The sequence below is a fragment of the Anolis sagrei genome, chromosome 2 (assembly GCF_037176765.1).
Source record: "Anolis sagrei isolate rAnoSag1 chromosome 2, rAnoSag1.mat, whole genome shotgun sequence".
NCBI lineage: Eukaryota > Metazoa > Chordata > Lepidosauria > Squamata > Dactyloidae > Anolis > Anolis sagrei.
This window is the reverse complement of record NC_090022.1, coordinates 170,020,194-170,048,164: the sequence shown is the minus strand read 5'-3', so window position 1 is coordinate 170,048,164 and position 27,971 is coordinate 170,020,194. Positions and strand designations below refer to the sequence as shown.

Genomic DNA, 27,971 nt, shown 5'->3' with positions numbered 1-27,971 from the left:
TTTTCTGGCCGCCAGGGGAGCTGTCGCTTTCATCGTCCATCTGTAACGCCGATGAAGCACTTCCGCATTCCCCGCATGCTTCCCCGCTAGAATGCTTTGCTGGAGTCTTCTTTATGGCCTCATAAATCAGTTAATTTAGCCTCCCCACACTTTAAGGTGATACCTAATTTTCTTACTTGACAGATGCAACTGTCTTTCGGGTTGCAAAGGTCGACAACATCTACACACAATTGGTTGGAAACCCACTCCAACCCGGGCTGGCTTCAAACTCATGACCTTTGGGTCAGAGTGATCTTAAGACAGCTGACACTCAGCCAGCTGCGCCACAATCCCAGTGCTTTGCTTTAATCATGTTTACTTTACTGTCATTGACCTAAATGCTGATTTTGGTCTTGGCTTAAAGTAGACCCAATGAACCAATGGAATTGACCTATGTGTTTTCTCCCCATTTGGCAATTGATTTAATGGATCTACTGTGGTTGGAACTAACCAACAGGGTGCCAGCTCTTTGTGCCATTTGGAATATGCCTTAAAGCAGCATTTCTGAACCTGGAGGTCGGGACCCCGGGGGGGGGGGTCATGAGGGGGTATCAGAGGGGTCACCAAAGATGATGGTGATTCTGTGTGTGAAGTTTGGCCCAAGTTTTGGTGATGGTGATTCTGTGTGTGAAGTTTGGCCCAATTCTATCGTTGCTGGGGTTGAGAATGCTCTTTTATTGTAGGGGAACTATAAATCCCACCAAGTATGTCAAGGTCTATTTTCCTCAAACTCCACCAGTGTTCATGTTTGGGCATATTGTAGGGGAGGAGGAGGAGTAGAAGAGCAGGAGGAGGAGGAGGAGAAGAGGAGGAGGAGGAGGAGGAGGAAGAAGAGGAGGAGGAGGAGGAGGAGGAGGAGGAGGAGGAGGAGGAGGAAGAAGAAGAAGAAGAAGAAGAAGAAGAAGAAGAAGAAGTAGTTTATTTTTCTATCCCGCCTCCATCTCCCCAAAGGGACGCAAGGCAGCTTACATGGGGCCAAGCCCAAAGCACAATACAATTAATACAATTAAAAGCAAAGCAATAACAATTATTCTCCAGATCTAGAATCCAGTGCTCAATCCAAGACAGTATATTTTAAGAAGGACAATCACCAACTAAACTTGAGTTATTCTTGCAAATTAACTAGTAAAATGTGGGCTAGACCAGGGCTTTTTAAACTTTTCCACTTGGAACGCATTGTCCTGTGAAAATTTTACATGATGCCAGGTATATCCAGTAGATAAACCCAAATATTTACTTACTAAAAATTCAGCATTTGCAAGACTTGCTAAACAGGCCAATTTCTCTTTTTATGAAGTACAGCTGAAGTACCTTCTGTGGAATGTGCTGCAAACACTGCACAACAGATTCATGCTGGAATGTGTCCAGAGGACGGCAACTAAAATGATCAAGGGTCTGGAGAACAAGCCCTATGAGGAGCGGATTAAAGAGCTGGGCATGTTTAGCCTGAAGAAGAGAAGGCTGAGAGGAGATATGATAGCCAAGATTGTTTTCTGCTTCCCTGGAGACTAGGGCGCGGAACAATGGCTTCAAACTACAAGAAAGGAGATTCCATATGAACATGAGGTAGAACTTCCTGACTGTGAGAGCCGTTCAGCAGTGGAACTCTCTGCCCCGGAGTGTGGTGGAGGCTCCTTCTTTGGAAGCTTTCAAACAGAGGCTGGATGGCCATCTGTCAGGGGTGCTTTGAAGGCAATATTCCTGCTTCTTGGCAGGGGGTTGGACTGGATGGCCCATGAGGTCTCTTCCAACTCTATGATTCTATGATTCATGTAAATGTCTAAAATGGCCACTATGCGATGTTCAGTAAACTTTTACTGTTGCCAATTTTTTCAGGACCCCAGCATTGCGCTAAGGCAGTGGTTCCCAACCTGTGGTCTGTGGACCACTGGTGATCTACAAGAACGAAAATATGGTTCATGGCCTCACCATTACTATATCATTGCCTCAAAACCATGCAGCAAGAGCGATTGGTCTCGCGAAACCCTCTTATAGTGACACGGCAATGGGAATGTCAGGAGGGGAGAGGCTGACTACCCACGAAAGATTACTACTACCACATCATCTCTATATTATTAAATATGGTTTTCTACTGGATGGCATATGTTCTGTATCAAAATTTAGAGCTGATGTGATCTATCCAATGCATTTTCTGAATCAGCATCCCAAATAACCAAACCAAATCTAAAGTTGACCAAAAACTAATTTGTAACCCTTTTGGTACTACAGTTGGTGAGTGGTCCCTGATCATGTGGTCCCTGGTCAAAGTGGTCCCTGGTCAAAAAAAGATTGGGAACCACTGGGCTAAGGGGACCCCATTTGGGGCTGGAAGTCACAGTTTTAAAAGTAGTAGACTAAACAATGCTACTGTTAGGTGGATTGGGAATTGTTTAATTGGCCAAATCCAGAGGATGTTTAACAATGGCTCCTCTTCATCCTGCAGCATTTTCCCGAATGAAGCAGAGAGTGTTTGAGGACCGGGACATCCGTAGGGATACCAAGGTGCTTGTTTATAAAAGTATTGTCCTCCCAACTCTGCTATACTCAGAGGCGGCCCTAGGTAATTTTCAATGGTAAGCAAACAGTATCCCCCCCCCCCCCCCGCCACCAACCAATCATTGATATATATTTTCTGTTTGTCATGGGAGTTGTGTGTGCCATATTTGGTTCAATTCCATCATTGGTGGAGTTCAGAATGCTCTTTAATTTTAGGTGAACTATACATCCCGGTAACAATTCGCATATGGCAAGGTCGATTTTTCCCCCAACAGTGCCTCAAGAACGCCCCTGGGCAAAATCAAGTGTACTTCGAATGCTTACTTTGCGTAATGGGTTGAGCCGCCCCTGGCTATACGACTGCAAGACATGAACAGCCTACAGACGTCACATGCAAATCTAAAGTTGACCAAAAACTAATTTGTAACCCTTTTGGTACTACATGCAACTCCTGGAATGATTCCATCAGCTCTGCCTCTGAAAAATCCTGCAAATCTCTTGGGAAGACAAGTAGACAAATGTCAGTGTGCTGAAAGAAGCAAAGACCACCAGCATTGAAGCGATGGTCCTCTACCATCTACTCTGCTGGACCGACCACGTTGTCCGGATGCCCGACCAACATCTCCCAAAGTAGTTGCTCTACTCCGAACTCAAGAATGGAAAATGGAATGTTGGTGGGCAGGAAAAGAGATTCAAAGATGGGCTCAAAGCCAACCTTAAAAATTCTGGCATAGACACTGAGAACTGGGAAGCCCATGCCTGTTGGAGGTCAGCTGTGACCAGCAGTGCTGTAGAATTTGAAGAGGCATGAATTGAGGGCGAAAGAGAGAAGCGTGCCAAGAGGAAGGCGCATCAAGCCAACCCCGACTGGGACCACCTTCCACCTGGAAACCGATGCCCTCACTGTGGGAGAAGATGCAGATGAAGAATAGGGCTCCACAGTCACCTACGGACCCACCACCAGGACACTACACTTGGAGGACCATAATAATAATAATAATAATAATAATAATAATAATAATAATACTTTCTTTATACCCCGCCACCATCTCCCCAAGGGCCTCGGAGCGGCTTACACGAGGCCAAGCCCAACAAAACATCAAGAACAACAAGCAATAATAAAAACAACAAGCAATAAACAAAAATAAACAATACAGTTAATATAACTCACGGGATTATGAGAGATCGCCTAACTAACTTCGTCCTGGAGAGAAGTGACCAGAGTGTTGCCTTTAGGGTTTGGTCCTGTGCTGTTCAACGTTTTTATCTATGACTTCGACAAAGATTTATGGGGCATGCTTATCAAATTTGCAGACGACACCAAATTGGGAGGAATAGCAATACCCCAGAGGACAGGATCAGAACCCAAAATCACCTTAACAGATCAGAGAGCTGGGCCAAAACTAATAAAATGAATTTCAACAGGGAAAATGTACAATACTACATTTTGGCAATAAAAATGAAATAGTAAATGTGAAAGAGACCTAGGAATCTTAGTAGACTACAAGCTGAACATGAGTCAACAGTGTGATGCGACAGTTTTCAAAAGCCAAAGCTAGGTATAGTGCCTAGTTTGAAGCAAAGTATCACTTCTCTTTCTGCTTTGGTCAGAGTTCACCTAGAATATTGTATCTAGTTCTGGGAGCCACAGTTCAGGAAGGATATTGGCAAGCTAGAATGTGTCCAAAAAAAGGGCAAGAAATTTTTTATTTATTTATTTATAATTCAAACGTATATGCCGCCACTCCCCTGGGGCTCGGAGCGGCTTACAAGAACAGGCTAAAATCTAACACAATTCAAAAACAATTTAAAACAATTTAAAAACAATTTAAAAACAACAATATCAGAGATCAAAGGCCTGTCAAAACAGATATGTCTTACATGCCCTGCGGAAAGCTGATAGGTCCCGCAAGGCACGGACTTCAGGTGCCAGAGTGTTCCAGAGTGAAGGTGCCACTGCTGTAAAGGCTCTGCATCTGGTTGCTGTTAGACGCAAGGTCTTGACACCGGGAATTTCCAATAGATCTTGGTCCTCAGACCAGAGGGATCTCTGGGATTGGTAGCGGGTGAGGCAGTCCCTCAGGTACATCGGCCCCAGACCATGCAAGGCCTTAAAGGTGAGTACCATCACTTTGAAAGTGATCTGGTGCTCAATTGGTAACCAGTGCAGCTGTAGTAAGATTGGTGTTATGTGGCATCTCATCGGAGTTCCTGCAAGAAGCCGAGCAGTTGCATTTTGTACCAACTTGAGCTTCCGGATCACCGACAGAGGAAGGCCAATGTAGAGGGCGTTACAGTAGTTCAGTCTTGAGATGGCCGTAGCCTGGATCACCGTAGCTAGGTCGTCCCTGGACAAGTAGGGGGCCAGCCGTCTAGCCTGCCGCAGATGAAAAAAGGCGGTTCTGCTAACGGCGGAGACCTGGGCCTCCATCATCAGCAGAGGGTCCAAAAGGACTCCCAGACTCTTTACCAATGATGACGGGCATAGCGCCTTGCCATCCAGGGTGGGCAGCTGGATGTTCCCACTGCCCGGTCCACCCAGCCATAAGATCTCCGTCTTTGCTGGATTCACCCTCAACCTGCTGGCACGCAGCCATTCAGTAACGGCCTCGAGGCACTGAGGGAAATAATCGGGTACAGAGTCTGGTCTGCCCTCCATCCTCAGCACCAGCTGAGTGTCATCGGCGTACTGATAACACTCAAGCCCAAAAGCTCGAACCAGCTGAGCAAGTGGTCGCATATAGATGTTAAACAACAGAGGGGAGAGAATGGCCCCCTGAGGAACCCCACAAGATAGAGGGGACCTCTCAGAGACCAGGCCTCCCATCTCCACTCGCTGTCCACAGTTGTGAAGAAAGGAAGACAGCCAGTTTAAAGCTCTCCCCCTGACTCCAGCAACAGCAAGGCAGTGGGTCAAGAGATTGTGGTCGACTGTGTCAAATGCTGCTGTGAGATCCAAAAATGATAAAAGGTTTTGAGGCCAAGCCCTATGAGGAATAGTTGGGTTTGTTTAGCTTGGAGAAAAGAAGGCTAGGACAAGGAGCAAGAGATTCAAACTGCAGCAAAAGAGGTTCAATTTAAACAGTAGGAAGAACTTCCTGACTGTAAGAGCTGTTCTGGAATGAAATATGTTGACTGGAGTAGAATATGTTGCCTCCTTCTCAGATGATTTTAAAGCAGAGGCTAGATAGCCATCTATCAGGAGTGCTTTGATTGTGTTTTCCTGCATGGCAGAATACAGTTGGACTGGATGGATCTCTTCCAACTCTAAGGATCTATGTTTCTAAATAGTAAATAGAAAATATGTGCATATTACACGTTTTTCTATGAAATGAGTGAATCTTTGATTTCCTGATCACTGTAGGGCTTCTTTGGCAACACACTCAGTTTTCTTAGCATATGATCAGGAGAAGTTACACACCGAGCAATCATAGAGGTCAGCTGGAACCTGCATGAGCTCTACTTCTACAGATGTTGTGCTTCTCAGGTGCCTGAATGATCAGTGGAGGACAACAACACTTCACACCATTGGACGAAGTCTCCTCTTGCAGATCCAGTGATATTTCTCTTTGCAGGGGTAATCGTACCACAGAGAACGGCTCACCATGGCACAATTCTCACTTTTTCCACCGCCGGGCTCCGTAGAATGCCAATAGCTAGAAAAACAAAGGACAAAACCCATGATGTAAATTGCTATCTGCACCACAGCCACCATGCCTTTGAAAACACTCAGCAGCACAGTTCAGGAAAATATGCGACTAAAATGACCAAGGGTCTGGAGAACAAGCCCTATGAGGAGTGGCTTAGGGAACTGGGCATGTTTAGCCTGAAGAAGAGAAGGCTGAGAGGAGATATGATAGCCATGTATAAATATGTGAGAGGAAGCCACAGGGAGGAGGGAGCAAGCTTGTTTTCTGCTTCCTTGGAGACTAGGACGCGGAACAATGGCTTCGAACTACAAGAGAGGAGATTCCATCTGAACATGAGGAAGAACTTCCTGACTGTGAGAGCCGTTCAGCAGTGGAACTCTCTGCCCCGGAGTGTGGTGGAGGCTCCTTCTTTGGAAGCTTTTAAGCAGAGGCTGGATGGCCATTTGTCAGGGGTGATTTGAATGCAATATTCCTGCTTCTTGGCAGGGGGTTGGACTGGATGGCCCATGAGGTCTCTTCCAACTCTTTGATTCTATGATTCTATGATTCTATATACTGTACAATGCAGAGATTAGGAAAGTATTTTTTTATAGAGAAACTAGCCGTCCCCTGCCACGCGTTGCTGTGGCCCAGTCTGTTGATCTGGAAAATTGCATTTGCTGGGATTTATAGTTCATCTACAATCAAAGAGCATTCTGAACCCCACTGACGATAGAATTGGGCCAAACCTCCCACGTAGAACCGCCATGTGGGCCACAGCAACGCGTGGCATGGGACAGCTAGTGGGATATAAAAACTTGGTATAAATATCTAGCCGATTACCTTCTCCAAGCTTATATTAGCAAAAGAAAAAGTTACTATATGATGGGTCAAAGCAGAAGGACATGGGAAGCAAAATGGAAGGGTCTCATATACAGAATAAAGGGGAAAGACAAATATATGGTGTTAAATAAGACTATCCTTGTGATTGAACAATTGTAATAAATACAGCAAAAGTTCTTAACTGGGGGTGGTGGTGGTGGGATTGGGGAAAATAATGGTATTTTGAATGTTAATTTCAAAGATTGTATGTTTCTATGTATTATCTATATAAATAAAAATGTAATGTTCATTTGTGGGATTAACAGAACTCAAAAACCACTGGATGAATTGACACCAAATTTGGACACAATACACCTATCAGGCCAATGTATGCCCTTCACTAAAAAATTGATTTTGTCATTTGGGAGTTGTAGTTGCTGGGATTTATAGTTCACCTACAATCAAAGAGCATTCTGAACTCCACCAATGATGGAATTGAACCAGTCTTGGGACACAGAACTCCCATGACCAACAGAAAATACTAGAAGGGTTTGGTAAGCATTGACCTTGAGTCTGGGAGTTGTAGTTTACCTACATCCAGAGAACACTTTGGACTCAAACAATGTTGGATCTGGACCAAACTTGGCACGAATCCTCAATTTGCCCAAATGTGAATACTGGTAGAGTTTGGGGAAATAGACCCTGACATTTGGGAGTTGTAGTTTCTGGGATTTATAGTTCACCTACAATCAAAGAGCATGCTGAACACCACCAACGACAGATGGGGCAAACTTTCCACACAGAACCATCATACTTAAGGCCATCCAGTTCCAACTCCCTTCACCAGGGCAAGAAAATGTAATCAAAGCCTTCCTGACAAAGAGCCATCCAGCCATAGATATAGATAGATAGATATGATTCACTCCACACACAGAGAGATATAGTATCATCGATTTGAAAGGGACCCCTAAAGAAAGGGACCCCTGTCGCATGTTCCAGAGTAGGCAAACCAGACAATCTCCACATCAACACTGACATAGAAACAACAAGGAATGCTGCTTACCCACAAGCATAAAGGAATTACATATATTAGAAACCATTACTTTATTTTCCAGATCATCAGACTGGGCCACAGCAACACATGACAGGGGATGGCTAGTACAATAATAATAATAATAATAATAATAAAGGAAAGTACTTTTTTGGACTGCATCTGCTCCAATCTGTAGCTGCAAGGAGTAACGTTTCCAGGCTTTGTCTGCAGGATCCATAAAAGGCGGTTTCTACTACTTAGTACTTGTAGGAAGAATATAGAATTGATTTTAGAGCTGAACTATGGAAGATCTTTCGCTCAACCTCTATGAGCTTCCTGCCAATGATGTGAACATCTGGGCTTTCCTTCCTCACTTTCTAAAATTAGGACTGAACTGCTTGGCACAATGACAGCTTCCCTTCTGAAGACTTGGACCTCAACAATACTCATACTCAAAGAACCGATACAGCAGCATTATGCAACTTTCCAAGGTTAGGAGTACCCCTTAACCAGGGCGTCTGCCAAGGAGTGTTAGTCACCAAACTAGAGTCCCCAGAATTTTAAGCCGTGGCAGTTAAAAGGCTGTCAAACTGCATTCATTCTATAATATGGATGCATCCAAAATATCAACAACCAGGATTTTATATGTATAATGATGGCATACCTCTTTCCACGTTCTGCTTTTGTTCCATCAACCCATTTCCAGTCACCTTCGAGTTCTTGATCGGTGAGTCCAATCCAGTAGGAAGTAAATTTCATGATGTTTGCAACATAATCCTGATACAGAGAAGAAAGTCCGGAACACATCTATTTTAAGGTCAATCTAGGTATTAAAAGGCATGTACATTTTAAACATGAATCCATTTTCCTTCCCAAAATGGGATTTCATCAAAAATAGGTGTCTCCACAACCAGACTTGTAAAATTGATCTTGTGTTTGTCTTCCAGTGACCAATCACTCAATATAGGATATGGAGGGGAAGAAAATCACATGTTGTGTTAAACCAATAACTTTCAACACTTTGGAAACACCTCTGCAAAAACCCATTCCTACAAATCAGCTGATGTGATTGAGTTCAAAGACATAGAGCAGTGGTTCTCAACCTTCGTAATGCCGCGACCCCTTAATACAGTGCCTCACGTTGTGGTGACCCCCAACCATAAAATTATTATTATTGCTACTTCCTAATTATAATTGTGTTACTGTTATGAATCATAATGTAAAAATCTGAAATGCAGGATGTATTTTCATTCACTGGACCAAATTTGGCACAAATACCCAACAATACCACTCCATGCTGTCATGTCAGCCATCATGACCTTGGAGATGTCTATGAACAACACTGGCTCTTTGGCGTAGAAATTGAGCACGAACTCCCAGAGTTGGACACGACTGGACTTAATGTCAGGGGAAAACCTTACGTTATCCAATATGCCCAAATTTGGGGTTGGAGGGAATATTGATTATGTCATTTGGGAGTTGTAGTTGCTGGGATTTATAGTTCACCTACAATTAAAGAGCATTTTGAACTCCACCAATGATGGAATTGGACCAAACTTGGCACACAGAACCACAACCAACGAAAAATACTGGAAGGGTCTGGTGAGCAGTGACCTTGAGTTTGGGAGTTGTAGTTCACCTGCATCCAGAGAGCATTGCAGACTCACACAATGATGGATCTGGACCAAACTTGGCACGAATATTCCATATGCCCAAATATGAACACAGATGGTCAAACGACCCCCCGAGGGGTCGCGACCCCCAGGTTGAGAACCGCTGATATAGAGGTATCTTCACTGAAGCTTTCTCACCAATCCTTGTTTATTTATTTATTATTATTTATTTACTATTCTTGTATACCGCTGTATCTCAAGCCCGAGGGCGACTCACAGCGGTTTCCAAACAGCAACAGCAAAGACAATAAAAACAGCAACAATCAATATGCAATAACAATTAAATTACACATTTCCATTACTAGCTAATAAACCATCATCAATACACAATTATCAAAAAATACACAATTATCACAAATCCCATCCCCGATCGTCTCATCATCCAAGCGTGATCCAAATTCGTCGTCCATTGTTCCGTTCCTATGTTCAAATTACCAAAATTGCACTGAATTACTCAAACGCCTGCACAAACATCCAGGTCTTCAACTTTCTACGGAATGTCATGAGAGATGGTGCCAGCCTAACATCTACAGGAAGGGCGTTCCACAGCCGAGGAGCCACCACCGAGAAGGCCCACAACAAGCCACATTTTTCAAAATCCAATTATCACAGAGACAGAAAGCGAGGTGAAAACTTCTGTACAGGGACAGAAGATTGGGCTGGAGTTGCACTTAAAAATGTACCTGTTCTGACTTACAAGCAAATTCAACTTAAGAACCATTTACATAAACTATCTTGTTTGTAATGTAGGGACTGCCTGTATGTGATTATGTCTATCTATATATATAAATGCTCTGTCCCATTATATACATTGGTATGGCAAAATTGTGTCTTTTATTTATTTATTTTATCTATCTATCTATCTATCTATCTATATATATATATAAATGCTCTGTGCATAATGAATACCTTAAAAACAAAAGAACCAATGAACGAAATCACACCAAATTTGGCAACATAACGTCTCGCAACACAAGGAGTGGCCATCACTCAAAAAATTATGATTTTGTCATTTGGGAATTGTAGTTGCTGGGATTTATAGTTCACCTATAATCAAAGAGCATTCTGAACTCCATCAACGATGGAATTGAACCGTTGGTTGGTTGTTTTGCTTGCTTGTTTGAATGCTGCAAGTCGTCTCTGGTACTTCTGGATCGAGAGAATCAGCCGTCTACGAAGACGTTGCCCAGGGGACGCCCGGATGTCCCCTACAATCACAGAGCATTCTGAACTCCACCAATGATGGAATTGAACCAAACTTGGCACACAGAACTCCCATGACCCAACAGAAAATACTGGAAGGGTTTTGGTGGGCATTGACCTTGAGTTTGGGAGTTGTAGTTCACCTTCATCCAGAGAGCACTGTGGACTCAAACAATGATGGATCTGGACCAAACTTGTCACAAGCACTCAATACGCCCAAATATGAACATAGATGGAGTTTGGGGGAAATAGACCTTGACATTTGGGAGTTGTAGTCCCTGGGATTCACAGTTCACCTACAATCAAAGAGCATTCTGAACCCCACGAATGACAGAATTGGGGCAAACTTCCCACACAGAACCCCCATGAGCAACAGAAAATACTTAAGGCCATCCAATCCAACTCCCTTCATCAGGGCAAGAAAACATAATCAAAGTCATCCTGACAAAGAGCCATCCAGCCATAGATATAGATGAATTAAGAGACTTGTAAAAAGGTTCACAAACTGTGTATTGTTATTGACAAATGCATTTTCAAAAGAACTTTAAAACAGCTGTGTATCTTGCTGTAAGAATTTGCTGTTTATACTACACTAGATAAATATTTTTTGGTTTAGAGAACTATATGCTGTATAACTTGTACTAGATTCCTATACGTTGAATGTTGTAGCAATTAAGCCAAGACATAATATACATAATTGTTTCACTCTTGGTCTTAGGGACCTTTTGCCTTTTGATTTCCTATTGGGTACAGATATACTTTGGGAACATTCACACCAGATCCAAGAGGCAGTTGCCTAATGGCTACACATCTCCCACCACTGCACCTTTGTCCAGTTCTTCTAGCTTCACTGACCTTCTCCTCTGCACTCTTGATGGTCACCAGATGGGATCCCATGGAAGAGCATGACTGATTGGCTACGTCCCAGGTCCCTGGAGTGCGTGAGAAGAAATAGTAGCTCTCCTGAAAGGCGTTCCAGTCCCTGCCCAAGGGGGTGCAAGCTGCAATGAAAAAGATATGTGGTGAAGTACTTATTTAGCAGCAAACCACAATGTGTTTGTTTTTATAATCTGTTAATGATTAGTTGGACTATAGCTCCCAGAATCTCCCAGTCAGTGTGACTAATCCTCACACTGGATGCATATTCCAGTTTGTTAACACAAAAATACATAGGTTCTATGTATTGTCGAAGGCTTTCATGGCTGGAATCACTGGGTTGTTGTAGGTTTTTCGGGCTATATGGCCATGTTCGGGCTATATGGCCAAGTCAGATCTGGCTACAGTGGTCCACACTCTTGTTACATCCCGAATAGATTACTGCAACGCACTCTACGTGGGGTTGCCTTTGAAGACTGTTCGGAAACTTCAATTAGTCCAGCGGGGGGTGGCCAGATTACTCACCGGAGTGTCATACAGGGAGCATACTACCCCTCTGTTATGTCAGCTCCGCTGGCTGCCGATCCAGTTCCGAGCACAATTCAAAGTGCTGGTTCTGACCTACAAAACCCTATATGGCTCCGGCCCAGCATATCTGTCCGAACGCATCTCCCTCTATGTCCCGCCTCAGAGTTTAAGATCTTCTGGGAAGGCCCTGCTCTCGGCCCCACCTCTATCACAAGTGAGATTGGTGAGGACGAGGAGCAGGACCTTCTCAGTGGTGGCCCCTCACCTGTGGAATTCACTCCCCGGGGAAATTAGGTCATCGACATCCCTCCTCTCTTTTAGAAGGAAATTAAAAACATGAATATGGGACCAGGCTTTTGGGTAATCTGGCAGATAGACAAAGGACAACGACGACTAGAATTGATAGGATTTGACAATGTGGAATGAATTTACGGACTCTGAGCTGGCAAACGTTGAGCATGAGATTGGTTTTATTTGATTGTGATGTATAATTGATTGTTTTAATTGTTTCTAATTGCTGTTTATATATGTTTTATCTTACTATTTGTGTTGGCATCGAATTGTGCCTTTTGTAAGCCGTCCTGAGTCCCCCCTCGGGGGTTGAGAAGGGTGGGGTAGAAATGCGCGAAATAAATAAATAAATAAATAAATTCTCCTCCCTTGTCAAAGCCAAACAAGTCCTGTGGAGGCAAATGTATGTGGCTTGGACTCACAATTGCAGATGCTGCTGTGGGTCCCATAGATGAGCCAGCGACTCCAAGGCCCACTGCCATCAAAGAGTATCACCCGCTGACTGACACTGTTTCCATAGTTGAAATACAGATCAGAGCCCTTGAGGGCCAGGAGGTCATGGTCACGGCATGTCCAGTGCTGGAGGGAGCTCTGTGGTTTGCAGGGCTTCAGAAGGAGTGCCTTTCTGCTGCTTCTCCCTTGGGCTGCCACACAAAGTCCTGAGGCCACATGACGGAGGAGGCCACCAAAGAGCAGCTCAAAATGCTGGGCCCGGACATCAGAGCTACAGGAAACTGCTGTGAGATAGCTTTCTTTCCCGTTTGTTGCACAAACATTTTTATCCTCGTTGTAAAGCAAGAAAGCGCTGGAGACTGGGATGAGAACAGAGTTAGCATGAGAGGCGACAGGAGGCATAGGCAACGGCATGAATGGAAAGAATAGGGAGAAGAAAGGAGGAGACAGAAAGAGAAAGAGAGAGGATGAGAGAACAAACTTAAGCTTCTGCTCAACAACACAGCACCAAGAAGTCTGTAAGGCATCTATCATCTATCTATCTATCTCTATCTATCTATCTATCTATCTATCTATCTATCTATCATCTATCTATCTATCTATCATCTATCTATCTATCTATCTATCTAACTATTATTCGGACTTATATGCCGCCACTCCCCTGGGGCTCGGAGCAGCTTACAAGAATGACTAAAATCTAACACAATTTTAAAACAATTTAAAAACAGCGATATCAAAAATCAAAGCCCTGTCGAAACAGATATGTCTTACATGCCCTGCGGAAAGCTGATAAGTCCCGCAAGGCACGGACTTGTGGCAGAGTATTCCAGAGTGATGGTGCCACTGCTGTAAAGGCTCTGCGTCTGGTTGCTGTTAGACACAAGGTCTTGACACTGGGAATTTCCAACAAATCTTGGTCTTCAGAACGGAGGGATCTCTGGGGTTGGTAGGGGGTGAGGCGGTCCCTCAGGTACATCGGCCCTAGATCATGCAAGGCCTTAAAGGTACCATCACTTTGAAAGTGATCCAGTACTCAGTTGGTAACCAATGCAGCTGTAGTAAGATTGGTGTTATGTGGCATATATGTGTGTATATATTTGTGTATATGTGTATATATGCATTGTAATGTATTTTTTTTTTGGCTTTTTCATAGAATCATAGAATCAAAGAGTTGGAAGAGACCTCATGGGCCATCCAATCCAACCGCCTGCCAAGAAGCAGGAATATCGCATTCAAAGCACCCCTGACAGATGGCCATCCAGCCTCTGTTTAAAAGCTTCCAAAGAAGGAGCCTCCACCACACTCCGGGGCAGAGAGTTCCACTGCTGAATGGCTCTCACAGTCAGGAAGTTGTTCCTCATGTTCAGATGGAATTTCCTCTCTTGTAGTTTGAAGCCATTGTTCCGCATCCTAGTCTCCAGGAAAGCATAAAACAAGCTTGTTCCCTTCTCCCTGTGGCTTCCACTCACATATTTATACATAGCTATCATATTTCCTCTCAGCCTTCTCTTCTTCAGGCTAAACATGCCCAGCTCCATAAGCCGCTCCTCATAGGGCTTGTTCTCCAGACCCTTGATCACTTTAGTCGCCCTCCTCTGGACACATTCCAGATTGTCAATATCTCTCTTGAATTGTGGTGCCCAGAATTGGACACAATATTCCAGGTGTGGTCTAACCAAGGCAGAATAGAGGAGTAGCATTACTTACCTAGATCTAGACACTATGCTCCTATTGATGCAGGCCAAAATCCCATTGGCTTTTTTTGCCGCCACATCACATTGTTGGCTCATGTTTAACTTGTTGTCCACGAGGACTCCAAGATCTTTTTCATATGTACTGCTCTCGAACCAGACATCGTCCCCCATTCTGTATCTTTGCATTTCGTTTTTTCTGCCTAAGTGGAGTATCTTGCATTTGTCACTGCTGAACTTCATTTTGTTAGTTTTGGCCCATCTCTCTAATCTGTCAAGATCGTTTTGAATCCTGCTCCTGTCCTCTGGAGTATTGGCTATCCTTCCCAATTTGGTGTCATCTGCGAACTTGATGATCATGCCTTCCAGCCCTTCATCTAAGTCATTAATAAAGATGTTGAACAGGACTGGGCCCAGGACGGAACCCTGCTTGTGGCACTCCGCTCGTCACTTCTTTCCAGGATGAAGAGGAAGCATTGGTGAGCACCCTCTGGGTTCGTCCATTTAACCAATTACAGATCCACCTCACCGTAGTTTTGCCTAGCCCACATTGGACTAGTTTCCTTGCCAGAAGGTCATGGGGGACCTTGTCAAAGGCCTTACTGAAATCCAGGTACACTACATCCACGGCATTCCCCGCATCTACCCAGCTTGTAACTCTAATTCTATCATTGCCCCAATTCTATCGTTCGTGGGTTCAGCATGCTCTTTTATTGTAGGTGAACTTTTATTGTATGTGGGGTTGCCTCTGAAGACTGCCCGGAAGCTGCAGCTAGTCCAATGCTCGGCAGCCAGACTACTAACGGGTGCTGGGTACAGGGAGCACATCACTCCGCTGTTACACCAGCTCCACTGGCTGCCAATTAGTTTCCGAGCACAATTCAAAGTGCTGGTGTTAACCTATAAAGCCCTAAACGACTCCGGCCCTGTTTACCTCTCCGAACGTATTCTCCCCTATGAACCATCAAGATTATTAAGATTGTCTGGAGAGGCCCTGCTCTTGGTCCCACCGGCCTCGCAAGCGCGTCAGGTGGGGACGAGGGACAGGGCCTTCTCAATGGTGGCCCCTCGATTCTGGAACTCTCTCCCACTGGAGATCAGAACTGCCCCTTCTATCCTGACATTTAGGAAACAGGGGAAGACCTGGTTATGGAGACAGACATTCGACGAGTGAGCCAGCACCCTGAGATATGGATGGAGGATGATGAGCAACGATTTTAGTGTGACGACTGACCATTATAGTTATTGATTGTAATTGCTGTTTTAATGTTTTACTGTAATATGTATTATGATGTTTTATTGATTGTATGTGATATTATGGTTAGAAACTGGTCTGAGTCCCTCAAGAGAGGTGAGAAGGCCGGTATACAAAACTTTTAAATAAATAAATAAATAAACTATTAATCCCAGTAACTACGACTCCCAAATGGCAAGGTCTGTTTCCCCCCAAACTCCATCTGTGTTCACATTTGAGCATATTGAGTATTTATGCCAAGTTTGGTCCAGATTCATCATTGTTTGAGACCACAGTGCTCTCTGGATGTAGATGAACTACAACTCCCAAACTCAAGGTCAATGCCCACCAAACCCTTCTCGTGTTTTCTGTTAGTCATGGGAGTCCTATCTGCCAAGATTGGTTCAGTTCCATCATTGGTGGGATTCAAAATGCTCTTTGATTGTAGCGGAACTACAAATCCCAGCAACTACAACTCCCAAATGACAAACTCAATTTTTTTGAGTGAAGGACATACATTGGGTTGTTAGGTGTATGCTGTTCAAATTTGGTGTCAATTCCCCCAGTGATTTTTGAGTTTTGTTAATCGCACAAGCGAACATTACATTTTTATTTATATAAGATTGAAGTCAAACATGGGAGCCAAGTAGTCCATATTGTATTGAAAGTACAATATTCAGGTAGTATCTAGTTAACAATCCAAAAGTGGTCGAATTTTCTATTTTCAGAAGCCAACACTATTTGACACTGCTAGTCAGGCTGCCTTCTTTTCTTCCAAGGCCACACACACAAACCTCTCTGATTCTTCTTTCTTTCTAGATAAAAAGCAAATAAGGAGGAGGGTTGTTTTAATTTTTTGTGGTGTTGTCAAATGTCAGTGGCATGTTTTTAGTGATGGCACAGATCGTTGTATGTGTCAGCAACTGCTGGGAAGCAAGCAAAATAGTTTGTGGGGTAACATAACACACTAGTAACAAAGCATGCCCTTATCATGCTGTTTGCATGTTTCTTTCACCCACTTTTGGAGTCCCTCTACGGAGTTGAGAAGATTGGGATATAAACGTTTTAAATAAATAAACAAATACATTTGTTTAAGACGTTTCCAGTACTGCAGGTCTTGGGATTGCTCTGACAAAGCTGATACCCCCTTCACATTTTCTTAAGAGGCCCAGTCCTTCCAACACTTGCCTATCTGAGTTTGTTATTAGAGGAAATATTTCTACAATGGGTCGTTGTAGGTTTTTTCAGGCTATATGGCCATGGTCTAGAGGCATTGTCTCCTGACGTTTCGCCTGCATCTATGGCAAGCATCCTCAGAGGTAGTGAGGTCTGTTGGAAGTAGGAAAAAGGGTTTATATATATCTGTGGAATGACCAGGGTGGGACAAAGGACTCTTGTCTGCTGGAGCTAGGTGTGAATGTTTCAACTGACCACCTTGATTAGCATTTGATTGCCTGGCAGTGCCTGGAGCAATCTTTTGTTGAGAGGTGATTAGATGTCCTTGTTTGTTTCTTCTCTGTTGTTATGCTGTTCTAATTTTAGAGTTTTTTTAATACTGGTAGCCAGATTTTATTCAATTTCTACAATTAACATTTCAGTGACAAGTGTGCCACTAAAAGCAGACAATGTGGATTTTATATGGCAGTGTAGAAGGGGCCCGGGTTGAGATCCTAGCAGTGTGGAAGGGGCCTTAGGGATACTGAAGGAAGGGGGGGCAGCATTTGTGGATGTTTAACAAGCAACAAGATTTTGTAGACCTGCCCTAAATATTAAATCCATAGGGGCAGAGCTTGAATAACTTCAGTGGGCACTCCATAGACACTCACCTGTCTCCTGAAGCCGCTTGTTCTCTTTCTGGACTTGCTCCAAAGTATTACCCATTTTAGAATCTGTATAGGGAGATACAGACAGACACGAATTAAATAATAACAATAACAATAACAATAACAATAACTAGGTTCTTGTGGGTTTTTTTCGGGCTATAGAGCCATGTTCTAGAGGCATTTCTCCTGACGTTTCGCCTGCATCTATGGCAAGCATCCTCAGAGGTAGTGAGGTCTGTTGGAATTAGGAAAAAGGGTTTATATATCTGTGGAATGGCTGGGGTGGGGCAAGGAGCTCTTCCCTGCTGCAGTTAGGTGTGAATGTTTAGCTGATCACCTTCATTAGCATTTGAAGGCCTGCCTGAGCCTGGGAAAATCTGTTGCTGGGAGGTGTTAATCTGTGCCTGGTTTTTTCCTCTCTGTTGTTTAGCTGTTATAACAATAATAACAATAATAATAATAATAATAATAATAATAATAATAATCTTTATACCCTGCCACCATCTCCCCAGAGGGGACTCGGGACAGCTTACATGATGCCATGCCCATCAATACAGAAACCAAACGACAGATAAAATGCTAGCCAAAACTATCCTGCATATTTAATATCCCCTTGCTAGATTTTTTTTTGGTGAGCCATAGTTTTAGATTGTCCAATCCCATTCTGCCATGCATGAAAAGCACAATCAAAGTACAAGAGTTCTTTCTCCCACCTTGGCCCTTCCACAGATAAATAAACCAATTTTTCCTAGGTTCCAACAAACCTCACAACCTCTAAGGATGCTTGCCATATATGCAGATGAAACGTCATGCTTTTAGAACATGGCCATACAGCCCGAAAAACCTACAACAACCCAATCAAAGCATCCTCGACAGTGGCCATTTGAAAAGCTTCCAAAGAAGAAGCCTCCACCCAGGTCCGTAGCCAGGATTTTCATTCGGGGGGTGCTGAGTTTGATTCAAAGGGGGGGGGGCTGAGGATCTACCCTAGCAAACCTTTTGTATTGTTACCCCAATACTCCCAGCAAATGGGATATATTGAGCATGGTGATCAGATCATGATATGAATAAACATAACAGTTTAAATAATGTACCACTAAGGCCTTCTCGCGGACCACCATGAGAATTTTTTTGGGGGGGGGCTGAAGCCCCTCAAGCCCCCCCCCCCCCCCCCCCCCCGCTACATGCCTGCATACTCCAAGGCAGTGAGGGCATTTGTAGCAAGATTTGTTTTCTGACCAGTTGATGAATCCCAGCCAGCATTTGGAAAGCCAGCAGATCACTTACAATGCACAGTTCCCATTGTGAGCAGCAACACATTCAGGAACATGGATACGGCCAGTAGAGCAGCACCAGTGAGTAAAATCACCTTGCGTGAACATGTTGGTGTCCTGGCTGGGAAGAGGAGAGAAAGTCAATCTACCTGAGTAACAGCCTTTCCAGCCCCACTGGCATCATACACAAGTATGTTTCTTTTTCTTTTAATAAATATTTTTGTAACAGGGAAAAGAAAAAATGCACACAAACGACAACTTCTATAGAGAGAACTACTGTAGTCATAAACACTGGATTTCATTTTCTAAATACAACCTATCCATAGGGAGGAGAAAGACAAAGGTTACTTTCCATATCCCTACCAGAAGGCTATCCATCTATCCATCCGTCCATCCGTCCATCCGTCCATCCGTCTATCCGTCTATCCGTCTATCCATCCATCCATCCATCCATCCATCCATCCATCCATCCATCCATCCATCCATCAGTCCGTCCATCTATCTATCTATCTATCTATCTATCTATCCATCCATCCATCCATCCGTCTATCCATCCGTCTGTCTGTCTATCTATCTATCTATCTATCTATCTATCTATCTATCCATCCATCCGTCTATCCATTTATCCATCCATCCATCCATCCATCCATCCATCCATCCATCCACATAATAAAAAGCGAAAATGTGTGTATGCAGCGGAGACCAGTGTTACACCAGTGTTTCTCAACCTTCCTAATGCCACAGCTCCTTAATATAGTTCCTCATGTTGTGGTGACCCCCAACCATAACATTATTTTCGTTGCTACTTCATAACTGTCGTTTTGCTACTGTTATGAATCATCATGTAAATATCTGATATGCAGGATGGATTTTCATTCACGGGACCAAATTTAGCACAAATACCCGATACGCCCAAAATTGAATACTGGTGGGGCTGGGGCCGGGGAGGGGAGGATTGATTTTGTCATTTGGGAGTTGTACTTGCTGGGATTTATAGTTAACCTACAATCAAAAAGCATTCTGAACTCCACCAACAATGGAATTGAACCAAACTTGGCACACAGAGCTCCCAAGATGAACAGAAAATAATGGAAGGGTTTGGTGAGCATTGGCCTTGAGTTTTGGAGTCATAGTTCACCTACATCTGGAGAGTACTGTGAACTCAAACAAGGATGGATCTGGACCAAACTTGGCATGATTACTCAATACGCCCAAATGTGAACACTGGTGGAGTTTGGGGAAAATAGCCTTGATATTTGGGAGTTGTAGTTGCTGGGATTTATAGTTCACCTATAATCAAAGAGCATTCTGAACCCCACCAATGAGAGAATTGGGCCAAACTTCACCTGCATCCAAAGAAACCGTGACCTCCACTGACAATGGACCGGGACAAAACTTGGCACAGAGAATCCCCATTACCAACTGAACATACTGTTTGGGGGAATGGACCTTGATGTTGGGAGTTGTAGTTCACCCTTATCCAGAAAGCACTGACTTCTTTCAAAAATGCTTAATCATCTCCAAATGATTTTGTGCCATTGTTTGTTAAACTTCCTTAGTATATGTTTTCTAAGGCATTGTTGACCATCCACTTCACCCTTCAGATCCTTTTTCAATACTGAGAAGAGAACACTAAAATAATTGGGAAAGCTATCCAAACTTTCTTTGCCGCCTTCTTCAGAATGTAATAAAAATGTAGATACTGTGTGAAGTGTTATATTTCAGCTGCTATGGAACTAATTCACCCATGACTTCTTTCTAAAGCCTCTTGTTGACAGTCAACTGCCTAAAACCATGGTAGGAAACTTTGTGTAAGTGTGTATAAGAATGACAAATCAACTGTGGCTCTTTAAGGGGTTGGTTCCCACATACCTGGAGATGATGTGGCAGACACCGGTTCTCTTTGCTTCACTTCTAATCTCGTTGCAGGGTCAACAGCCTCATACAAACTGTCTTCCTCAGGTTGCTCCTTGATACCTTCCATGAAGAAGAGAAGCCTCATAACAACTTGTGGATGTGTGCACCTACTTGCTATTTAGAATTGTTAGATGGTTTGACTGGCCCAAAGTATCTCCCCTCCTTGCCTGACCATCCTGATCTCTAGGATGTAATTGTATCCTCAGAGGATACAACCATATTGCAGAATAATTGCCCTGGCTCAGTGCCATGGAATCCTGGAAGTTGTAGTTTGGGGAAGCGCTAGCACTCTGGCAGAATCATAGAATCATAGAATCAAAGAGTTGGAAGAGACCTCATGGGCCATCCAGTCCAACCCCTTGCCAAGAAGCAGGAATATTGCATTCAGATCACCCCTGACAGATTGCCATCCAGCCTCTGTTTAAAAGCTTCCAAAGAAGGAGCCTCCACCACACTCCGGGGCAGAGAGTTCCACTGCTGAACGGCTCTCACAGTCAGCAAGTTCTTCCTCATGTTCAGATGGAATCTCCTTTCTTGTAGTTTGAAGCCATTGTTCTGCATCCTAGTCTCCAAGGAAGCAGAAAACAAGCTTGCTCCCTCCTCCCTGTGGCTTCCTCTCACATATTTATACATGACTATCATATCTCCTCCCAGCCTTCTCTTCTTCAGGCTAAACATGCTTAGCTCCTTAAGCCGCTCCTCATAGGGCTTGTTCTCCAGACCCTTGATCATTTTAGTCGCCCTCCTCTGGACACATTCCAGCTTGTCAATATCTCTCTTGAATCGTGGTGCCCAGAATTGGACACAATATTCCAGGTATGGTCTAACCAAAGCAGAATAGAGGGGTAGCATGACTTCCCTAGATCTAGACACTATGCTCCTATTGATGCAGGCCAAAATCCCATTGGCTTTTTTTTGCTGCCACATCACATTGTTGGCTCATGTTTAACTTGTTGTCCACGAGGACTCCAAGATCTTTTTCACACGTACTGCTCTCGAGCCAGGCATCGGCCTCCATTCTATATCTTTGCATTTCGTTTTTCCTGCCAAAGTGGAGTATATTTAATTACATGTAATATTACTAATAATATTACAATATAATGGTATAGTGCAATATAGTAATATATACTGATATTGTACTTTGCTAATAATATAATATATTGTATGAAAATATATATTGTAAGCCGCTCTGAGTCCCCTTCGGGGTGAGAAGGGCGGCATATAAGCGCCATAAATAAATAAATAAATAAATATCTTGCATTTGTCACTGTTGAACTTCATTTTGTTAGTTTTGGCCCATCTCTCTAATCTGTCAAGATCGTTTTGAATCCTGCTCCTGTCCTCTGGAGTATTGGCTATCCCTCCCAATTTGGTGTCGTCTGCAAACTTGATGATCCTGCTATGGGCCTTGTAAAAACTACAACACCCACAACTCTCATTAACAGTAGTTAAAGTGGTGTCAACTGCATTCACTGTACAGTGTAGATGCAGCCCTTGTGTGTTTCATGGTCTCCTTTCTTAGCTGACAATGCCTGGCCAAATGTGAGAAGCTAGAAAGCTGATGAAAAAGGAGAATGAGAAACTGAGGCAGTGAAAGAGAGGAGGGGACAAAGAGAGACAAAGTAAGAGGGGAAAAGGCACAAGAAGGACAAAGGGCGCAGGTGCTTAATCTGCACTTGCCTCTGGGCCCCTGACCCCAAGCCAGCACTGCCTTTGCATGCGGTTGTAGAACAAAAGGCTCCACATTTTTGCAAGGATGTCATGACCTCTAGGAGCAACCCCCACTCACCAAAAACCCCTGCTATTTCATTCCTGTCTGTCCACTTTCTTGGGTCGCTCAAAGGTGCATTGGATGTCAGAAGCAGGATTTTGAAAGAAAACTTTTTGAAAATGATGCACCAGTGCTTTTGGGTGAGAATGTACAAGCAGGTAGATAATAATTGTTGGTAATGTGAGGGGTGAGGAGCCCTCGGTGGTGCAGTGGGTTAAAGCACTGAGCTGCTGAGCTTGTTGATCGAAAGGTCGCAGGTTCGATTCCGGGGAGCGGCGTGAGCTTCCACTGTCAGCCCTAGCTTCTGCCAACCTAGCAGTTTGAAAACATGCAAATGTGAGTAGATCAATAGGTACCGCTCTGGCGGGAAGGTAACGGCACTCTATGTAGTCATGCCGGCCACATGACTTTGGAGGTGTCTACGGACAATGCTGGCTCTTTGGCTTAGAAATGGAGATGAGCACCACACCCCAGAGTCAGACATGACTGGACTAAATGTCAGGGGACTACCTTTACCTTTACCTTTAATGTGAGGGGGGGGGGAGGCAAGGAAAAGAGCGGGTTCTTTCTTTCATATGTGGTGGATATGCAGGAAAGCGAAAATAAATAAGTAAATAAGTAAATAAATAAAATGAATGATGATGAGTTACAAAAAGTTTTAATGCTGATATGGATTTAAAACCAGAAATCTTTTTTACTTTGGAATTCTAGAGGAAGATTCTGCTTTAAAAAAAGAAGGTGAATGTGACATATGGTGGCATTAATACTTTAGGCAAAATATTGGAAACATGTTGCTAGCCTTTCAAATGAAGATTGGTTTATAAAAGTATTGGAAGTAGCAATTTTTTTTTGTCGTGTCAGGAGCGACCTGAGAAACTGCAAGTCGCTTCTGGTGTGAGAGAATTGGCCGTCTGCAAGGACGTTGCCCAGGGGACGCCCAGATGATTTGATGTTTTATCATCCTTGTGGGAGGCTTCTCTCATGTCCCCGTATGAGGAGCTGGAGCTGATAGAGGGAGCTCATCTGCCTCTCCCCGGATTTGAACCTGCGACCTGTCCTGCTGGCATAGGGGTTTAACCCACTGCGCCACCGGGGGCTCCGTAGCAAAAATGCTTGCCATAGATGCAGGCAAAACGTCAGGAGAGATTGCCTCTAGAACAGGGGTCCGCAAACTAAGTCCCGGGGGCCGGATATGGCCCTCCAAGGTCATTTACCCAGCCCTCGCTCAGGGTCAACCTAAGTCTGAAACTACTTGAAAACACACAACAACAACAACAACAACAACAATCCTGCCTCATCAGCCAAAAGCAGGTCCACACTTCCCATTGAAATACTAATAAGTTTATATTTGTTAAAATAGTTCTTCATTTTAATTATTGTATTGTTTTTAAGTGTTTTTTTGCACTACAAATAAGATATGTGCAATGTGCATAGGAATTCATTCATTTTTTTTTCCAAATTACAATTCATCCTCCAACAGTTTGAAGGGCTGCGACCTGGCTATATGTTTAAAAAGTTTGAGGTTCCCTGCTCTAGAACATGGCCATGTAACCCAAAAAAGCCTACAACAACCCAGTGATTTCGGCCATGATAGCCTTCGACAATACAAAAGTGAACAAATTAACAGATTGATATTTAGGCAGCATTTTTGAAAAGGATAATAGGATTAATGATGATGCTGATTATGATGATGATGATGATCCTAATGATAATAGCATTTGAGGAATGACAATTTTGCCACTTGATATAGATATGGATCGATTTCTACTTAGCTTGCAGTAATATGTTTATCTAAGAAGAAGAAGAAGAAGAAGAAAAACTTTATTTTTCTACCTTGCCTCCATCTCTCCAGAGGGACTCGGGGTGGCTTTCCGAGAGATCTCCGCTAACTTGCGGGGTCCCGCAGAGAGCTATTCTCTCTCCTCTGTTATTTAGCATCTATTATTTAACATCTATATGCGACTGCTTGCCTGACTGCTGCGGAGCTTTGGGCTTGAGCGCCACCAGTACGCTCAGCTCATTCTGAGGATGGAGGGCTGGCCGGACTCTGTTCCCGAAAATTTCCATCAATGCCTTGAGGCCGTTACTGGATGGTTGCATGCCAGCAGGTTGAGGGTGAACCCAGCGAAGACAGAGATCCTTTGGCTGAGCCGTCTGGGTGGGAGGGAGATCCAGCTGCCTACCCTGGATGGCGAGACACTACGTCTGTCACCTTCTGTAAGAAGCCTTGGTGTCTTATTGGACCCTCTGCTCACAATGGAGGCCCAGGTCTCTGCTGTGAGCAGATCTGCGTTTTTCCACCTACGTCAGGCTAGGCGACTGGCTCCCTTCCTATCTAGGAACGACCTGGCTACGGTGATCCAGGCGACGGTCATCTCGAGGCTTGACTACTGTAACGCCCTCTACATTGGCCTTACTTCGTCAGTGATCCGGAAACTGAAGCTGGTGCAAAATGCGTCGGCTCGTCTTCTCGCCGAGGTGCCGTATCACCCCAATTCTACAGCAGTTGCACTGGCTACCGATCACTTTCAAGGTGCTGGTACTAACCTTTAAGGTCTTATATGGTCTGGGGCCGGCGTACCTGAGGGCCCGCTTATCCCCCTACCAACCCCAGAGATTACTTCAGTCCGAAGACCAAAATTTGCTTGAAGTCCCCAACATCCGGACTTATCATCTGTACTCTACTCAATGTATATTTGTAATATATACATTGAGTTAATCTAGTTATTTTCATATCACCACTATCTGTGGATTCTGGTCTCCACAGCTTCAGGGGATAGAATCATAGAATCATAGAATCAAAGAGTTGAAAGAGACCTCATGGGCCATCCAGTCCAACCCCCTGCCAAGAAGCAGGAACATCACATTCAAATAACCCCCGACAGATGGCCATCCAGCCTCTGTTTAAAAGCTTCCAAAGAAGGAGCCTCCACCACACTCCGGGGCAGAGAGTTCCACTGTTGAACGGCTCTCACAGTCAGGAAGTTCTTCCTCATGTTCAGATGGAATCTCCTCTCTTGTAGTTTGAAGCCATTGTTCCGCGTCCTAGTCTCCAAGGAAGCAGAAAACAAGCTTGCTCCCTCCTCCCCGTGGCTTCCTCTCATATATTTATACATGGCTATCATATCCCCTCTCAGCCTTCTCTTCTTCAGGCTAAACATGCCCAGCTCCTTAAGTCGCTCCTCATAGGGCTTGTTCTCCAGACCTTTTATCATTTTAGTCGCTCTCCTCTGGACACATTCCAGCTTGTCAATATCTCTCTTCAATTGTGGGGCCCAGAATTGGACACAATATTCCAGGAACCCATTTTTCTTTTTGTTATTCGGGACTATGTCTGTTCTTGTTTTTATTGTATTTTAAAGTTAATTGTATTGTTTTAATCTACTTCTGTAAATCGCTCCGAGCCAAATTGGGAGTAGCAGTATACAAGTCAAATAAATAAATGAATGAATAAAATAAGTGTTTTTTTTCTTAAATGTAAAATCAACTTTAATATAATATTTACTGTGATGATTGATATTGTCTATGCTCTTTATTATCCCCACCGATTATAGTGTCATAGTTAATGACATTGCTTTCTTCATTGACTATGATTCACTTAGTGGTTAATAGCCAAATTTCACTAGCAAATGGTTAAAAAAGAAAAGAAAGGAACAGCACCAAGAGTTCAAAAAAGGCATGTTCTTTGAGCCACAATTTGTCTTCCATCCACAGGAGATCAATTTCTGTCCCATTTACTATCATGTGATGGACATACCTGGCTGGCTTTTTGGCTCGTGGTTCCTTGGCTCCTCTAGCCCATGTTCATGTTCCTCCACATTGACATAGAGTCCCTTCCACGACGCCATCCTCATATAGACATACTCCTTTGAAGAGTTCTGAAGTTGAATAATATATTTGCCAGCTGATGAGTAGGCAGCGAACAAGATGCAGAAGGATTCCACAAAAGGCCACGGCTGATTTCTGTGTGACGGAAATGAAGGAAGAGCTGCCCAAATCTCCTAGTTATTGCAGAGTCCACTGACGGAAACTCTTCCCACACTGCTGCCATGTGTCCTGGAGTAGATTATGGAAGCTCCCCACAAGAGCCTGGTGGCCAAAACTTCAGCTTCGGTGACCGCATGGAGTTAGGAAATGCTGCTCTTTTAGTAACAAGTATGAGAAGTTTTCATAAGAATGATCAAAACTACCCCCAGCCAACATGGTTAGTAAGAAGTTGTTCAAATTGTCTATTTTCCAGGCTCTAGACAAGATATATATATATATACACACACACACACACACACACACATACACATATATGTGTCTGTGTGTGTTAGCATATATATATTTTAATGTGATTTATGTCTAATTGTAGTGTATAATTGTAATTGTTTGTACTGGCATTGCATTTTTGCCATTACTTATGTGTAAACCGCTTTGAGTCCCCCCTCAGGGTGAGAAAAGTGGTATACAAATACTGTAAATAATAAATAAATAAATAAATAAATAAATGTTTGCTAAATATTGCACAGCCCAAAAAATCTTGGTGTCTTGGGTTTTAGGCCTTAGAGAATTGCATTGGATAGACTACATCTGCTCTAGTTTCCTAAATATGGTTATCATGATTTTCTGTTGGTTACCAGATAGTGAAAACATGCAAAAGTGAGTAGATCAATAGGTACCGCTCCGGCGGGAAGGTAACGGCGCTCCATGCAGTCATGCCAGCCACATGACCTTGGAGGTGTCTACGGACAACGCTGGCTCTTCGGCTTAGAAATGGAGATGAGCACCACACCCCAGAGTCAGACATGACTGGACTTAATGCCTCCAGGTTTTAGGGATCTGACAGGATGCAATGTTCACCAGCTTCAGTAGCCAGCATCTTGCTTTTGGGGCAAAGTTCTAAAGTTGTTCCATTTGTAGATTATTTACCTTTACCTTTTACCAGATAGTGACTGGTGGATGACATATATTCTGTATCTAAAAAACTAGAGCCGATAGAGGAAAACTGGTGCAAGTTATTGAAATCAGCACGTCAAATATACCCTAAACAAGGCTAAAATTTGAGGCACCAAAATGTGTGTTGGACAGTATTATCATTATTAGTAGTATTAGTATTAGCACTTTTTCTCTCCCAAAGGGAACTCAATGCAGCTAACATTACTTTGCTCTGGAATCATACATGGGTCTATTTTTTCCATAATTCTGTGCAAAATAAGTCTCTCCAGAACTTTGT

The 27,971-nt window shown here is 43.6% G+C and overlaps 2 protein-coding genes across 2 annotated transcripts in view; one reads left to right on the top strand and one right to left on the bottom strand.

Annotated features, from left to right (window-relative positions):
• Positions 1-27,971, top strand: part of LOC137096102 (uncharacterized) — a 234,386-nt gene that overhangs the window by 90,805 nt on the left and 115,610 nt on the right. The window lies entirely within an intron of this gene.
• Positions 5,753-26,933, bottom strand: LOC132766554 (CD209 antigen-like protein C). The gene is made up of 7 exons (XM_060760898.2): positions 26,511-26,933; positions 20,938-21,042; positions 19,079-19,186; positions 17,795-17,857; positions 11,751-11,896; positions 8,684-8,796; positions 5,753-6,191 (listed from the first exon to the last, which is right to left on the bottom strand). Exons 1-7 carry the CDS (start codon positions 26,605-26,607, stop codon positions 6,056-6,058), a joined length of 768 nt encoding a protein of 255 aa, XP_060616881.2. The 5' UTR covers positions 26,608-26,933; the 3' UTR covers positions 5,753-6,055.